Below are 17,864 nucleotides of genomic sequence, written 5' to 3' on the forward strand. Positions count from 1 at the left end.
GAAGTGAACACTTGTGTGTCAGTGTGTCGCCCACTTGGCAGTAGAGGAGAGGTTTGAATTTCAAATGTAAAAATCAGGAAAGCTAAATGAGCTCGTTAAAGACGAAATGGACAATTGATGATAAAGGGAGGAAGAAGGAAAGAAGAGGAGAAGGACAGAGATACCAACCAAGTGGGAGAGGAGGGGGAGGACCAGAGGAGGGCTCCATCATGAGCTCAGAGGTCACATTATATCTACATCCTCTCCTGTCTGGCAGGTGTGATGGAGCCCAGCGGAGAGCAAGAAGAGGGATGAATGGATGAGAGGCGGGCGGATGGATGGATGGATGGGTGAAAAAGGATTACAGAGCAGTTGGGGGGGGAGAAGAAAAGTGCAGAAATAAAGAAATCAGTAGTCGGTCATAATAAACAGGGTTAAACCAATATCCTGGGCTGGTTTTAATAACAATCAACTACATCTACATCATTTTGATCTATAATTCATCCCTCATTTTGCAGAGATGTATTCCTCACAATGATTAGGTGTGTTGCTCACTGTGTATTTACTAGGGGTCACCTATGTATCTTTTTTTTTTTTTTTTACAATTTTGAAATTTATGTTTTAATGCCAGAATCAATATATTTGCTTAATTTGAGTCTATGTGGAGGCATAAGAAAGTTACCACTTTTATTGTTGTAGTCTGAGTAACATGACATCAACATGATGTGAAATGCATTCAAACAACCCCGATGGAGCCGACCGTGGATGCATAAAGAGAACGGAGCTGACGGGAGAGCTAGAGACCACTTTTGGGGAACATTAGAGGAAGTATACTCGTGTGACTACATCCGGTTTTCAAATAAGGTGTTAACAAAGATAACTGTATATACAAAATACATCTATGTAAATAATATTTATTGGATTATATTCACCAGAAGCATTAAACATTACATGTCCCTTATAAATTAAAATAAAAATACCACTAATTTGTTAAGGAAATGTCTTTCTTCTTTGATTTTTGGGTTGCTGGGAAAAAATTATAATTCCTGATATATTTGACTTCAGGAAATCTCTGACTACATACATGCTGAAAATCAAACATTTTTACTGGATTAATTTAGATATTTTCCAAAGTAAAAGTCCCTAGAAGTGTATGAATAAATCAATAAATCGTAATATCGAATTTCAATACGTGTAGAATCGCAATACATATCGAATCGGCACCCGAGTATTGTGATAGTATTGAGTCGGTACTTGGTGTACCGTCCCAGCCCTAGTGTTTAACAGCCGAAAGGTTTATCGTCTCGTGATACTCTGAATACTGTTTCATCACTCTGATAAATATTGAAAGAAAACAGAGAGTACTGAAATGTCAAGGTTTTCGTTATAGTCATAAAACACTGCTAATATAATTTTTAAAGATCTTGGTATTGGCTATCAACAACTCATATTGGTACAACCCTGATAGAAAACAGGAATGGAATAGTGGATGTGTATGAACCTTTGGTATGCTTCAGGGGCAACATGTAGACAACGTGCAATAAATACATGAATGAATGAATGAATGGAAAGTGAATATTACAAATGACAACCACATGGCCTGTCTTGACCTTTAGCACATACGGAAACAAATGGAAAAGAAATATATATACTCTATCAATAGGATTAGAACAGGGGACAATACTAATGTAGTAAATCCAATAAAGTAAATGTAATGAAAATGCCCAGACACGACCATGCAGCCTCTTCTAAACTTACCAATAGATAAAGTACCTTTGGGTTTGGGTGGGACAGGACCGAGGAATCCAATGTTGTCGTAAAAATTATGGATTGCACTGGGATTAAAGTGTGGTCCTGTAAACAGGTGGGAGAAAAAAAGTAGATTAACATTTCTCATAGTGGTATGACGTCAACAGAACAAACCCGTCAATAGATACATCACAGTGTTCAGAAAGGTAATCTTTCATGTTCATCATTCACACAAATGACATTATTATAAAACAATAATCAATACATGCATTTACAAATAAAAATACTGTATTCAACTGTATGAATGGTCTGAAACAACACGCTGCACTGACACACGGTCTGATTTATCCACCAACTTAACGTCATAGAACAGCTGAAACAGCCAATGACTGTTTGTACTGTAATAATATAAACATGGGTTAATCACCGCAACCACGAGAGGTCTTTGAGCAAACGGTAAAAATCGAGCACAAAAATATCAGGCTGATGGGTCCAGTAGTGTGATTGAGATTAGCTGTGGACAGACAGACATACACGACTGAACGCATGATCTCCCCACAGGCTTAAGCCTGGCGGAGATGATAAACAATTGGAAACTGACTCTGACTCTGACTGTGACGTCACAGCTGGTCATAGTTTATGTCTGACATTAAATCCCAGGTAGCAGCAGGTCTTTGACAGCTCATTCGAGTGAGCTGCCTCTCGCCTTCCTTCACCTGCGTGAAGCGGCTGGTCGGCGGCTCGGTGTCTGTCGGCAGCGAACGCTGCCAGGGGGCCAATAAATCCCTTGTTACCAACCAGCAACAGGATGCAATTCAGGAAGAGCTGGTAGTTAACAGCACAATGGCAGCACCTTGAGTGGGTGTGCAAAGAGGATGTGAGCAGCTGCAGACCCAGGATCAAATGAGAACTCCGCTCAATGACACTCACCTTTAACATTATTATTATACAACACGGATATGTACACAAGCTGTATGCCGGTTTAAGATACCTGAAATATCATATATCAGAGAGAGAAAGAGAGAGAGAGAGATAGAGACAGGTCAACAGAATCCTACCTCTTGTTTGAAGGAGATCAATTTCTTTGGTGAGGCAGTCGATGTCGATCTGCAGTAACCTGTTTTTGCATCGCAACTGCTTCATTTCCTCAATCTGAAAAAGAGCGAGACAGGAAGGGATGAGCCGGTGGGCAGCTGGAAGTCAGCGGAGCAGATCTGTGACGGTGTCAGGAGGAGAGCCGCTCCGCTCTCCAGACCTGGCTCGCCTCAATAAACAACACTGAACCAAGCAGCTACTGAGCTCAGCAACACCACACAATTAACTTTCCAGCAGCCACATTTCCCCCCCCCAACCCCCTCGGTTGACTCAAATTGGAACGGCCGACAAAAACAGCTGACTCAACAACAAGCTCAGAGCGGCACTCGATCTGAACCCGAGCGGTTTCAACAAACTCAACAGCTGCAAATCTAACGTAAACATTAAGTTGTGCAGAAGAAGAAAAAGGCATTCACTTTATGATTTCTTTTGAACTCTGCAGCATCGCCGTGTTAGCTGCAGAGCTCGCTGCGCAGCTAACACGACGAACTGTGAAGTGAATTTGACAGAAACTGTGTGCTCTGTCAGTCTGAAAAATATGGAACCACATCAGCCAAATCATAAACAGACCCTGTAATCAGCATAGTTTCAGGGTGCAGGAGCACCGACAACGGCAATGTGACCCAGATCGTTTTGTTTTGTCTGTTCAGCCTTTATCTGTCAGTAATAACCAGGAAAACATCTGTTTGCACTTATGAAGAACATCTCTGATGACTGCTAATAAAATCATATTGAACTTGTTTTGTTTTTTTTAAATTGATTGATCTGCCAGTGAAACATGTTGGTTAAAGACATTTTCCCTTTCAAACGTCCCAACTTTTCTACATTCTGGCTGCTGTTAGCTGGGAAATATGACTACCAACACCAGAGCTGATGATTACAGTTACTGAGTTGGGCTGCAGGGGCATCCGGGGGTCTGCTGGATAAGACCCTATCTCTCCTCGCATTTCCTGTCTGTATTTCAACTTTCACTATCAAATTAACACCCTGAGACCCACGGGATCCCTACTTTACTGTCTTTCAGACCTCTAGGATAATCACAGCCTCATAACATTTTAAAGCCACAAACTAAAGACCTAGAGCATTCAGAGGATGGATGGCTTTCCTAGCTAGATTGACAATAAGGGGGTTTCTGAGCAGTTTACACAACAGAAGTGCTTGCCATCCAATCGCTGAAAAATGCAATTCTTGCAGAAATCTCCAAAAGTTTTTGATCCCAAATCACAGCATGGCTTTTTCTATGGTGTTCCTCAAGGTTTTGGTGTCTTAATGTGGTATCTTGGAGGGATTATTGATCATTTTTATCAATTCTCGAATGGTAAAAAATGGTTAAATGTAGCAGCAAATCTGTGTAACTAACTAACTAATCAACTCCAAAAATTGCTGCAGCAACTTATGAGACATGGGGATGGACATCATATACTTCTATCATAATGTTCTAAACCAGGGGTGCCCAATACGTCGATCGCGATCTACCGGTCGATCGCAAAGGTAGTGTGGGTAGATCGCATGGCATTATAAAAAAAAAAAAAAGAAATTTAAAATAGACGTCAGCCAACAAATTGCAACACGGTTTCACCTGAACTCATCTGGAGTGGAGGATGAGATTTTGACACTACAAGCTGACATTCAGCTTAAGTCCAGGGCTCATGGACAGTTCTGGAACTTACTCACAGAGGAAAAGTACCTCAACATGAGGAAATGTGCTACCTCCTTGACTGCATTATTCGGCTCCACTTATTTATGCGAGTCAGCCTTTTCCCACATGAAGATTATTAAGTCCAAATACCGTTCCACCTTGACTGATGATCATTTGGAAGTGTGCTTGAGGCTGGCTATCAGCAGCTACTGTCCGGACTATGCATCCCTGGCTGATTCCATTCAGTGCAAGTCATCAGAGTAAGGTAATGACAAAAAATGTACAGAGTTATATTGTACAATATGGGTTCATGCAGTTATGCAAGGTACACCAACATATATTGTACATATAAAGAATACTCAATATATTTATAAATAAATATATGTTTTGCATTTTTATAGTAGGTAGATCATTTTGACTTGGTCATTTTATAAGTAGCTCGCATGCTGAAAAAGTGTGTGCACCCCTGTTCTAAACCCTTACACACTCTCACTATTTATTTTAATCAATTAATTATTTAATTCATGTTTATTTCTGTTTATTTATGACTAGAACAACTTGACACAGTGCTGAGCTGCATCTCAAATTAATCTCCAGGTTCCCAGCTTTCAGATGATGTACACCATTTCTATGTGACATCTACTGTTGACCTGCTATCTCCCCCTAAACACCCCCTGTACCCCACTTAAAAAAGACAAAAACAGGTGTACCCTCAAAGGGTTAAAGCAAAAAAAATAATCAAAAGTGTATCTCTAAAAATCACCGAATGAAGCTTACAGAAGGAATTTGGGAGGCCGAGTTGGATCTCTCCAGCCGTCTCCTGGTCAGGTCGTTCTCCATCTCGTTGACCTCCTCTTTTAGCTTCTCCAGCTTCTTCTTCTTCTGCTCCAGCTCGTGCCACAGCCTGTCCATGCGGGCCTTCTGATGGACCAACAACGCTGGAGAACACACACACACACATAGTACCGTCATCAGCTGTCTCACGAGTAAACAACTACTGAAAAATGCAATCATGAGAATATTATACGGAGAAACTCCCCGTAACTAAAAACTGCAGATCAAAACAGGGTAAAAATAAAAACCACTGATAACGATCACTTCAGTGAAAATTGCTGTGTGTAATACAGTACTGACACGCTTTCAGATACACCACAGGATGATCTCTGCATACATCAGCCAAACCAGTTTTTGAGCATAAAAACAACTTTGTGTAAGGAGAGACGGGGGAACCACATCAGATTCCACGTTTCATCACCTATTGTGGTGAACGCCGAGAGATCAGACGTATCTCGGTTAGAGGACTGCTGCGGGCAAATTCTGCTGCACTGTTTAATATAGAACCTTCACTGTGCACATGTTCAAGTCTCTGCAGCATGTTTCCCATAATTCATTACAGTTCATGCATCCGTTGACAGGTTGTAACACCTCCTCCTACACACACATTCAGTGACAAATAACTCTCTCTCTCCTGCTTCACAACGTATGGGAGGATGGTGATCATACACTTGTTCTCCTGTCAGAATGTCCTCCAGCTAAACTGCTACCTGCTCTCTTAATATGAGTCACACAGTGTGAGAACATGAGCCCCCACACTCGTACAGCTGAATGTAAACGGAACATGATGCACGTAATGTATCGCCGTGCTTTACAGTGATTTTAGTTCAGCCACAATGAGGCAAATGGGCCTTACAACAACGGATAATAGTCTTTAGTTAGGTAAGGAAGTAAGTAAGTAGGAAGTACTTTTCAAGGAACTAAAAGGTTCCTTCAGCCCACTGTTGTCTGTGTTTCCACAGCGCTCTAAAGACCTGCAAAGATTAGGCAAATTAGTCCTCTGACGTATGAAAAAGCAACATGACATGAGACGAGGAATCACACTCTGCAGCCTGCAGCTCAGCGTGTCCGCCTGTTTACTCTAAAACAACCACACAAAACACATTATTTACTGCTGCACGTCGGATGGAATGAAAGAAATGAAACTAAGAGTGTTTGTCTCCACAGTAAATCATCTATTGTGTGTTTGATGGTTATTTATTTGTGCTTTAGAAGGTTAAGGCCACGTCTACGTCTCATTTCACCGCTCGCCCTCGCGATCTCTCTCTCTCTCTTTTTTATAATGAGTCGGGACGCCGGCAGCAGAGCCTAACTTTACTTTTAATGTCATCAAACAAAGAGAAATGCTCTCCCATCGTCCTAAATCGATACTAGAGTACTTCCTTGTTCGTGAATGAAGTGGTGCACGAGTTTAAGCCGTAGCGGTGCAGTGTGTGTGTGTGTGTGTGTGTGTGTGTGTGTGTGTGTGTGTGTGTGTGAGACGGTCATCCCCGCAAACTCCAACCGAAAGTTCCAGTACTTTCAGAAAGTACAGCCCCATGACCAGGGCCTTTTTTTGGGGGTGCGTGGCCTATAAAATGTCTCCGGAACTTCATTTTAGACCCTGGTCCCTGCAGTTGCTGCTGAAATGAGTTCCTCAAAAGGCTCTTTATTCCGGGGGAAAGTTCCTGTGGTTTATGTTTGGCTCTTGGATTCAACCTATTATTTTATTTAATATGTGATAATGAAACTGTTTTAAGCTGATCTTCCTTCTTGGCAAACCCAGTCGACTATTTTTTTTGTCACTTGAAGTAAGCTGTATAATAAATGACTTCTTTACTCCGACAACATGAGCCTGTCTGTCTTACACCTGATTAGACCGACGGGTCTATTTTCTCCTAAACTATCCTTCCAAAATTAAGCTGACAAATAGGTCATGCAGTTGGAGAATAACACTTGATTTTTATATCTGCGACGCCTACTTTTAATTGTTGTTTTTGAGAGTCACATTAAAAGGTTCACGGAATGATCGGGTACACATCGGACTGAATTCGTTGTTTTTCAAAAACTTACATCTCTTAGTCTAAATTTAGCTCACAAGATGTAGTCTGGCTGTTACTGACCCACTATACCCACAATAACAAACACATAAAATAAAATAAAATAAAATAACAAAACATACAGGCCAGCAGGAATACTTGCAGAATCAAAAGGGTGATGTCTAATAGCAGTGGCAGCAGGTTATATTTGATTCAACCAAATAGACTTAAAGGAGAACTTTTGTATTTGTCAACCTGGACCCTATTTTCCCATGTTTTTGTGTATAAAGGCGCTTTCACAAGCCAACATTTAGTCCACTTTAATCCAACTCTGGTGTGGGTCATTTGGCCGGTTGTGAACGCAGTAACTGTACTCTGGTGCGGACCAAAACAACCAAGTGAATGCAAATTAATCGCATGATTTTCCATAGTTAATCGGGATTAATCGCAAATTAATCTCACATTTTTGATCTGTTCAAAATGTACCTTAAAAAGGGAGATTTGTCAAGTATTTAATACTCTTATCAATATGGGAGTGGGCAAATATGCTGCTTTATGCAAATGTATTTATATATTTATTATTGGAAATCAATTAACAACACAAAACAATGATAATATTGTCCAGAAACCCTCACAGGTACTGCATTTAGCATAAAACATATGCTCAAATCATAACATGGCAAACTGCAGCCCAACAGGCAACAACAGCTGTCAGTGTGTCAGTGTGCTGACTTGACTATGACTTGCCCCAAAACTGCATGTGATTATCATAAAGTGAGCATGTCTGTAAAGGAGAGACTCGTGGGTACCCATAGAACCCATTTTCATTCACATATCTGGAGGTCATAGGTCAAGGGACCCCTTTTAAAATGGCCATGACAGTTTATACGTTTTTGGTACCAATGGATTCATTAGGTTTTCTAGTTTCATATGGAGCCAGTATCTTCACTTTAGCTTTAAAACTGAGCCCGCTACAACCTAAAAACCACAAGTTGCGTTAATGCGTTAAAGAAATTAGTGGCGTTAAAAGGAATTATCGTGTTAACTTTGACAGCCCTATTAAACACAAAAACATGGGAAAATAAGGGCCAGGTTGAATAATACCAAAGTTCCCCTTTAACTGACTTAAATCTGTGACTGCATTTGAAACAGGCCTTCCCTCGCCAACCAGAACCGGCTCTTTCAATGACATTATGTGATTAAAATAATGTTATTCTGCTGCAAAACAGTAACAGCTACAGCTCTGGTGTGAATGGTGACTGTTGATGTTTAAACACATTCATGTTTAACTAACAGTTAGGAGGTGACAGGTGTGTCTCCATCAGGTACAGTTTTGTTTCAAGCCAAAGCAGATACAGTAGGAGGAGTAGAGTGGGCTGATGGGGGGTCAGCAGCAGAGGCAGCGTTGCCCGCTGTGAAGCCCCCTCTCGGTGGTAGTCACCGCAGTGCAGGAGCCACAGCCGGTGACTCACACGTAATACAGTCAAAAGCCCAAAAAAGGAAACAGCAGAGTGCTCTGACACATTTGACTCACACTACAGAATCCACCAGTCTCGAGGGGTCGTCGGAGCAAACGCAGCATTTAGCGTGGAGGACTCACACTCCAGTCATCACCGAGCGAGTCACCTCTGCTTCTATCTAGCTCACGGAGACGCTTTACGGCACCGACTGAACATTAGTGACAGCAGGTATACACAGTTTGGCTCAATAATACATTACAGTCAGTGTTATGGAGGGAAACTTTTAAAATCACAGTGTACTTTATAGTAAAATGACTTTCTTGGCAGGAAGCGATGGAAAAAGCATTTAAACCCACTGCTGGTAGCAGAAAATGAGTCTAAAAACTGGTCTTTTTTGCCTCATCACTGTGCACTCTTTAGCCACTTGACATTTGCTAAACAACCAATAAACGGGGAAGCAAACAGCTCTACCGAGACATCAGATGCCTACTTGATGGAGAATCCACAGTGTAAACCATTTCTGGACATTTTCGTCCGTTTGGTCCAAGCTGTGGGCGTTAACTCGTAATCTAAAGTATGTATACACAAACTTGCGGGCACGAGGGCTGTGAAAATAGCTAGCTATCACGTTAATAATACACATATGATAATATCATGTAAATAATCCAGCACCTCTTAAATCACGCTTTAGAACAGTTATGGTCACAGACTCTCTCTCCACCTCCCTATACGGATTTTAAATGTAATTCATCTGCCAGATAAAATGCACAATAAACAAAGTTAAAGATGAATTTGACTGATTATTATTATTGTTTCAATTATGTCAACTTTTTTATAGATATCGTGATAATATAGGAAAAACTGTCATGGCCATTTTCAAAGGCGTCCCCTTGACCTCTGACCTCAAGATATGTGAATGAAAATGGGTTCTATGGGTACCCACGAGTCTCCCCTTTACAGACATGCCCACTTTATGATAATCACATGCAGTTTGGGGCAAGTCATAGTCAAATCAGCACACTGACACACTGACAGCTGTTGTTGCATGTTGGGCTGCAGTTTGCCATGTTGTGATTTCAGCATATTTGTTATGCTAAATGCAGTACCTGTGAGGGTTTCTGGACAATATTTGTCCTTGTTTTGTGTTGTTGTTGAATTGATTTCCAATAATAAATAAATATACACACATTTGCATAAAGCAGCATATTTGCCCACTCTCATGTTGATCAGAGTATTAAATACTTGACAAATCTCCCTTTAAGTTACATTTTGAACAGATAAAAAATGTATTTGCGATTAATCACGATTAACTATGGACAATCATACGAGTAATCGTGATTAAATATTTTAATACATTGACAGCCCTAGTTTATTATTTTATTTTTTTCACCTTTTCTATAGATATCGTGATAATATCAATATAGTGAATTATTTTTGCCACGGTAATCGTGTAGTGAAAATCTGATATCGCCCTATATCAGTGCACAAACGTTTTTGTAATTACTTTATGTATATTATACTATCGAGTATGAACTTATGAATATTTAAACTTTTCTAGGAGATTTATGTATGTTTAGTCTTCTGCATTTGTTTCTATTAGGGCATTCTTCTTTTTCTCATGTTTCTTTAAATATTGGTTATTGAATAACTGTAACAGATGGACCATCTATTTCTATTATTTATTTATGTTTTGAGTAAGGGGCAGGTATAATAAGATGTTTTCTTCTCTCTGCTCCTTTTCGGTCTTGGAATGTGTAACTAGAGTTGTGTTTTTGATTGTAAATCACTCTTGTCTTGTGCACTACCACCAGTGGAACAAATAAAAAATGAAATGAAACAAAGCCTGTGATTATGATCAAAGTGATGACACTCAGCATTGCTCACCTTGTGTGTACGCTGCATCTTCAGAGCCCATGCTGAGTCTGCGAGGCTCACTTGGCCTCTCCCTGTGTGGCGACAGCGGGTCTGAGAGATGGAGGGGGTCCGGCTCCACGAAGTGGTGGTCCGAGGGTAGGCCGAGGAGGTTGTTGGGCTCAAAAGTAGGGGACACGACTCCGGGGGACACGGCAGGGGGCTTATTGGGGGACACGGTGATTTTAAAAGTGTATTTGGTGTTGGGCTGAGTCACCACCACGCGTGGGGAAGAAGCCGTGCCGCCCCCTCCTAAAGAGGCACGGGACTTAGGTGGATGGTGGTGGATGTAGGCGGGGCCCATGCTCACTTGGCCCCCCATGTTCCTGGCCCCCGGGGGCCCCCTGCAAGGGAGGGTTGGCTGAGATGTAGACTGTGGGAGGGTTCCTACCCCCACTGTCGTCGCTGGAGGCGTTGGCAGAAATGTAAAACTTGGGTTGGGAGCGGGAGCCGGTTGGGGCCACGACAGCCTCCTCAGAAGGAGTGGTAGCAGCAGTGGGCGGGCTGGCAGAGATGTAAACAGTGGGCTGGCTGCGGCTCAGACCTGGGCCTCCGATGGAGAGAGGGGCGGTGGGGACGGTAGCCACCCCGGTTGAAGAGGAGGAAGAGGAAGGGCAGGAGGAGGAGGTGGAGGAGGACCTGGGCCCGCTGCTTGTCCGCAGCACGGCAGTCGTGGTTGTGGAGTTGCTCCTCTGAGGAGATTCAAGTTTGATCTCTATCTGATTCTTCCGCGGGCCAGTGGAGATGTTCTGGATGTTGTACTGGCTGATGGTGGACAGGGAGGTGGGCATGACAGAGGAGCAGGAAGAGGAAGAAGAGCATGAGGAGACACCGGAGGAAGAGGCCTGGCTTCCAGTGGGGAGAATGGAGGGCGCTTGGGGATTCGTGGGGGAGCTGATCGGCATGTAGACGTGAGAGGTCTGGTGGCCCTGGGTCTGGTGCTGTGAGGTATGTGAGGAGGGGTGCTGAGGGCTGGACCAGGAGCCCGACACGGATGAGGGGTGTGAGATCTGGTAGATCTGCTGCTGGGGCTGGGAGGTGGGGCTGTACTGGGCCCTGCCTCCCTGCTGCTGGTGGTTGTGCCGGGTCGTACCAGACTGGCTAACGTAGGGCCTGATGTAGATAGAGTTACCCTGTGGACTGCTGAGGCCCGACTGTGGACCGCCGTGTATGTGCAAAGAAGTGGGGGTGTTGCGGCCTGTCTGGATATTGGGGGCTAGCGTCACGGTAATGGGGTTGAAGCGCGGTGTAGCGTAGAGTCCGAGGTGCTGCGGAGGCTGCGGTTTGCGCGTGGGCTCCATCACACCAAACACATTGATGCTGGAGGGCACCTGCACTGGGGCTGACTGGGGCTCCTGCTGAAAGAAGTCACTGTTGGGGGCCTGGCCTGTCTGGAGGGGCCCGTCACTCAGGCTGTGGGCCAGAGTCCGACTGCCGTTCATTCTCAGGCCGTCCCGAACCGGGGACATGTGCACATTCTGAGACTGCAGGCCCAGGTTCAGCTGGGTCATGTGATTACGAAGCCTGATGAAGCCGGGGTCGTCAGAAAAGCTGAGGTTTCCTCCTTCGCTGTACAGGTAAACCGGACTGACCTGGGACAAGTATTCACAGCAGGCGTCTAAATTGTTGTTGTTCTGAAGGAAAGAGAGAGAGGAAATAAACGTATTATGATATATCAGTGTTTCAGATGAGAATCTTAAAAGGTGCTAACATCCATTTTTAAACATAACATTTTATACCATCAAACTATAACGGTCTTAACTGGCTTATTGCACTGTAAGATGATTGTCCTGACGCATGAATGTGGGTGGGGTCGCAGAAATAAAATAAATATATATACATACACACACCACTACATTCAGGTAAGTAGGGATGTGTGTGTGTGTGTGTGTGTGTGTGTGTGTGTGTGTGTGTGTGTGTGTGTGTGTGTGTGTGTGTGTGTGTGTGTGTGTGAAAACAATGGATTTTGCGCGTTACTTTGCAGAAATCCTCTTTTCTGGTGTTAACTGTGTGAACTTGCCCACCTGCAGAACACACTGGGAGACAACACCCTCTGGGACTTCAGGGAACTTCTGGCGCAGGTCATGCAAAACCTGAATGTCAATCTGGTGGCTTCCCTGGGCCATTCGTATGTTGCCAGGTCAGGACTGCTCGTTCTGTTCAGCGCACTCGGGCGTCAGTGGTGGCAGCAGACCGCCTTCATCTTGAACATCTTCTATATTCAAACAAAGAAAACAAGGGGAAACACATGATCAGAAAGTTGTCTCTATATGACTTTTGTAAAAAAAACAACATACACAGAATCCAATCTTTCTCTGGTCCACACTCAGGAGGGAATCTTCACATCGTCATATGAGCTGGAGAAGTCTGTGTTTTGTTATTATTCAATGAAACAGTAAGCATGTCCAAGTGGCAGGGAAGGAGCCAATGTGGTCTACTGCAAGTCTACTACAAGACATCCATCAGACATTTGAGGCTGTCCATTTCATTATGCCTTTCAAAACTTAGAGTTCACAGATCCTCGATGAGAAATAGATGGCATTCATTTCAGAAGCCCTCGTCCACACAGAGCTCCTTAATAAAAGAGTAGCAGAGGGAGGAAACCACCTCTGACTGACTACTGAGAAAAACAGCCTTTCCAACTGATCTCAACATCAACATTCATGTATTAAGGACACAAGGGGGGGGCCAACAGTAGTCTGGTCTGGAGGAAAATCTGCACATAAATATCTGTTAAGCTCCAACGTAAGGCGGCTCTGCAGAACAGTTGATTCCCGAGAATCGCTGCTTTATTTCTGACACTGCAGCACAAAGACAGAGCTGCAGGGCTGTAAACTGTGTTTGCCTCTGACTGTCTCACACATAAATCTGAGGGACATTCATTTATTAATCATCCCTTGACCTTAAATGAACCAGAGGAAAGGCTTTTCCAAAAGGACTAACAGCAAACAGTTTCTGCACACACAGTGGAACTTGCTAATAGATTTGGAGGTCATGTTTAACAGTGTGGACTATGAGCATTTACAGCTCATACAACTATGAGAAAACATTTCCATTTCAAGCTCTTCAAAATTCTTAGTTATGTGTTTTCATTTGTTATCATCTAATGGATGTTTGTGCTGTAATAATAGCATCATTTTTTTTACCTAAAGTCACATGAAAGTTGTCATGTCTCATGCTGCGTTCACACCAAGAACAAAGCAAAGTTTCGCCTCGCTTTAGTCGTGCAAGTCGGACCGCCGGTATCATTTGTGTTCAGTTGCGCTAGACGCGCCAGAGAGGAGAAGGAGCTTGTCTCCATAGATACCAGCAACTTTTCTTTCCACCATCAACCATGGAAGAAATAACCACTGTTTCTGCTTTGTATATGTTGTGGAAGTCCCAGATATTTAAAAAAAAAACAGGTTCATAAAATCACCCGGCAGAGAGCTGTATTCACATACAGCGCCATTGCACTGACTGTATCTAGCAAGCCACACGTCGCTACTGCGGTATGAACCCAAAATAAACACATTTTGCTGTGATTTAATTGAAATAAACAGATCAAAAGGATGCCGAAATAACTACATAATGATGCAGATTTGTACAAAGTCTGAATTCATGTTTTGTCAGGTCTGTCTGCAAGACGACAAGCAAACAGCTTTTAAAATGCTTGTTTTCTGAATGGAGTTTGGATCAAAAAGTGCTAGGCTATTCTATCATTGTAGCTGCTCCATCAGCACTCAACATAACGTCATCCAGGCATAAATACAGCAGCGACGTCGTTGTAAATGGATCAAAAGGAGACCGAAATAACTACATAATGATGCAGATTTGTAAAAAGTCTGAATTCATGCTTTGTCAGGTCTGTCCGCAAAACGACAAGCAATTTTTGAATTGCTTGTTTTCAGAATGGAGTTTGGATTGATCAGTGAAAGGATATGCAGCTGCTCCATCAACACTCAACATAAAGTCATCTAGTTTTACCTAGGTGTAACTTATAAACTGGAAAACTGAATGCATGTTTCAAATGTTGGCTGGTGAGAAAAACGAGTGGCCGGTAGGTGTTCACCCACAGTTGTGCTCGACTGTTTCCTATCCACATTCTATGTATGAGCTATACTCATACCTGGGAGCTGGCCAAGGCAACCGCACTACTTTACTACGTGCCACTGTGAAGCTTCACTGCAGCGGCCAAGGCTTTGCTCAAGACACTCGCCTTGCGGTTGTGTCTCATTCACTGGTGGAACCCAGGTTTTAAAAAGCAAGTCCGGAGATCGGATCTGGCTCACTTCTCCAACCGTCATCCTACTACATTAAGAGACTAGAAATACAGACAAAAGTGACGTGGAACAGAACTGTCAGAACTTCAAAGTGCATATCAGCCATGTCTTTGGAAACACCTGTAGGAGGTTCAGATATGCCATTCAAAACACCGTGACACATGAAGCACACACCCTGTTCTGCTCTATGCTTATCAATGCAGTGTGATGCAGAGTGAAAAGCCTCTTGACAAAGATCTCAATACATCAGAGAAAGTGAATTTTAAGACTGAAATACTCTTATTTAATGATGAGGAAAAGTGCTTCAAATCACACTGGCCTCTTATTTCTGCTCAGAAGAAGACACGTTTTTATCTGAGCAGCTGTGCTTCTGTCTTATCTAAGCTATGAGGATGTGTAATGCCATAACTGAAAAGTCTTAAATCGGCTTTGCAAAACATCTGTATGTAGCTGATAACAGAAGGAGGAGCAATTTGGCTACTGTCAATAGTAGGGCGCCAGCTGCAAGGAGGAGCCTAAACTCAGCGAGACAGGGACCTGATTGGAGAGCTTGTTCGACCTAAGTGACCCTCAGCGGGCAGTAGGAAGGTAAAGCCGGGCCTAACCTCAGAGATTGACCAGAGAAGAAAGGAGATGCAGCAACATCTGAGTCAATACAGTGGAAATTGCTTATAGTGATCAGGGTTACAGTGATCAATCGCTTATGGATCAAAAAGCTCGGGACACTTGCGTGCACATTGAAATCATGACGGGAAAATTAAAGTAATTTTCTCTCAATGAAACGCTCGCCTCCCTTCATGCCGTCCGGAGCTCACCGGTCCTTTTGCCGGCGAGTGAGCAAGCGAGGAGCCCCGGCAGCAAAGGTGCGCCGTTCATCTGCATGCACCGCGGTGACCCAGAGACGGCCAAAAAAACAGCAAAGCCTCATCCCAAGTGGGCCCTTGGTAAGGGGAAAAGGCAGGAGAATTGGCAGCAAGCCAGCAAATAGCGAAGCTGTCCGTTACATTACTTTATATTCATGCAATAAATATACAAATGTCTATTAGATGGTAATCTACATGAGAAAAAAAGAAGTGGTAATAACAATCATCCGCTTATAGTGATCCTGGACAGCCGTGATCACTATAAGTGGTTTCCACTGTACAAGGAAATCGAAAGTTTTGCAATTATGCCACCAGACTGTGGAATTAATTTTGTGTGTTTCAAAAAAGAAGCACAAAACGCAGTTTAGACAACAGTTTAGAGAGAGCCCCTAAACGCAAACCAGAGGAGAACAGTTTGTCATATCTCAGATTACAAGTTTAGAGCAAATCTCACTGCCTCCTGCAAAGCATTTTCCATCTCCTCCAGCAGATGAAAGCTACAGAAAATGAGGCCTTTAAAGTTCAACTTCACACACCACTTTTGGAGCCTAATACATTATCAGTTTACATATACCTGTTTAAATCACAGGCCCAGATGAGACATGGCTGCACGGAGCCAGAGAGCAACAGTCCACCATTCAGGCTCCGCTCAGGAGGCTCAACCATTGTGGGAAAGGAAACTCACTACTTGGCAGCTGACCCAGTTACGGGTCAACAGTGTGGTTAGATTGTTTCCTGGCTTCAAAAACAAAAAGGTCCACACCTCTTCACTGTACGTAATTACAGGCCAGCAGCCGGCCCATGTGTGGGGGTGTCTCCGAGGGGGGCAGATTAGTCCTTGCTGTCCCTGGAGGAGCTGGTGGAACAGGGCCTGAGGCAGCACAGCGCTGCCAGCAGAGATACATACAAAGCTTCTATTGCTGAGGCTGTTATTGGCCGTGCCAAAGCATTGACCCACGGTCCCACTCTCGTTTCTGGAAGTAGCAGGCCTGCCATGCTCCCATCAATGGGCTCATTCACTCTGCCCAAGTGAATGCACCTAAAACGTCCAAATCAATTAAAGCCTAAATAAAATGTAGCCTATAAATAATCAACAGGAGCCTTTGGCAGAAATATCAGCCCAGCACCTGGCGCTGTGGCCACTGTGATAGCCCCACACTAAACTAGCTGCTGTAAACAAAGGGGCTACACATTACTGAGAACAAAACACACACACCACAAAATGTCAAGCCATTCTCTCTTCAGTGTGCTAAAGACTAGACGCTCTGATCGTGAGGGGTTTGGGACGGCACTGATCTCGTCAAATCAAATCTTCCTACGAATTTGCAGAACTGGTAGTTGAAATATGCTAAACACCGAGTACAGTGGGAACAGTGGGGATCCCATTTGAACTTCAATCAGAAACATCCTCTGCATCTTTAAGGAGCAGCCCAGCGGCGCTGCGTGGAATGTCTAACTGCTGTGTCCTGGTCCAGCAAAATTTAAACAAATAAAGGGACTAATTGGCAGTGGACGCTGCTGAGGGCTGCTGGCAGGCGCCCCAGTCTTCTAAAGAAGCAACGAACATGCTTGTGTGTGTGTGTGTCCAGGGCACACACTGACACGTGTACGCATGCACATTCACAAGAATTAGAGATGCCCCATTCACGTTTTTTGACACCGATATGATGGCCAATCTAATCAATAAGCCCTATCAGCTGATACCGATCATTTTGTTGTTGTTTTGTTTTATTATATTATGTTATTCATTATAGCAGTTGGTATAGAGGGCTAACTTTTTTCACCACCATCATTTCAACCATCCCGAGGTCAGTGTAAACAGTCAAAAATTCTATATGTTATCCTGTTACTTTTGAATTGTGTCTTTATGCAAATAACCACTCTAGATGACAATAACAATGATAGGAATGAACTATGTGGTCCCCAATAACTTCATTTTTCTTAATTGATGTGAACCAAATTAATATGTAACAACTTTTTTAGTTTTATTCTTCTTTTCATTTTTGTTGGTATTTATTTATTTTCGTTCGTTGTGATTTATTATCACTATTTAC

At 43.1% G+C, this 17,864-nt stretch overlaps 1 protein-coding gene across 1 annotated transcript in view; it reads right to left on the bottom strand.

Annotated features, from left to right (window-relative positions):
• tab2 (TGF-beta activated kinase 1 (MAP3K7) binding protein 2) overlaps positions 1-17,864 on the bottom strand; it is a 53,114-nt gene that overhangs the window by 2,269 nt on the left and 32,981 nt on the right. The window contains 7 exon segments of the mRNA XM_037751709.1: positions 169-249; positions 1,738-1,833; positions 2,787-2,880; positions 5,240-5,400; positions 10,659-11,028; positions 11,030-12,319; positions 12,710-12,900. Coding sequence (XP_037607637.1) covers positions 169-249; positions 1,738-1,833; positions 2,787-2,880; positions 5,240-5,400; positions 10,659-11,028; positions 11,030-12,319; positions 12,710-12,811 — 2,194 coding nt within the window. The 5' untranslated portion in view covers positions 12,812-12,900.

Source organism: Sebastes umbrosus, chromosome 18 (genome assembly GCF_015220745.1).
Source record: "Sebastes umbrosus isolate fSebUmb1 chromosome 18, fSebUmb1.pri, whole genome shotgun sequence".
NCBI classification, from domain to species: Eukaryota; Metazoa; Chordata; class Actinopteri; order Perciformes; family Sebastidae; genus Sebastes; species Sebastes umbrosus.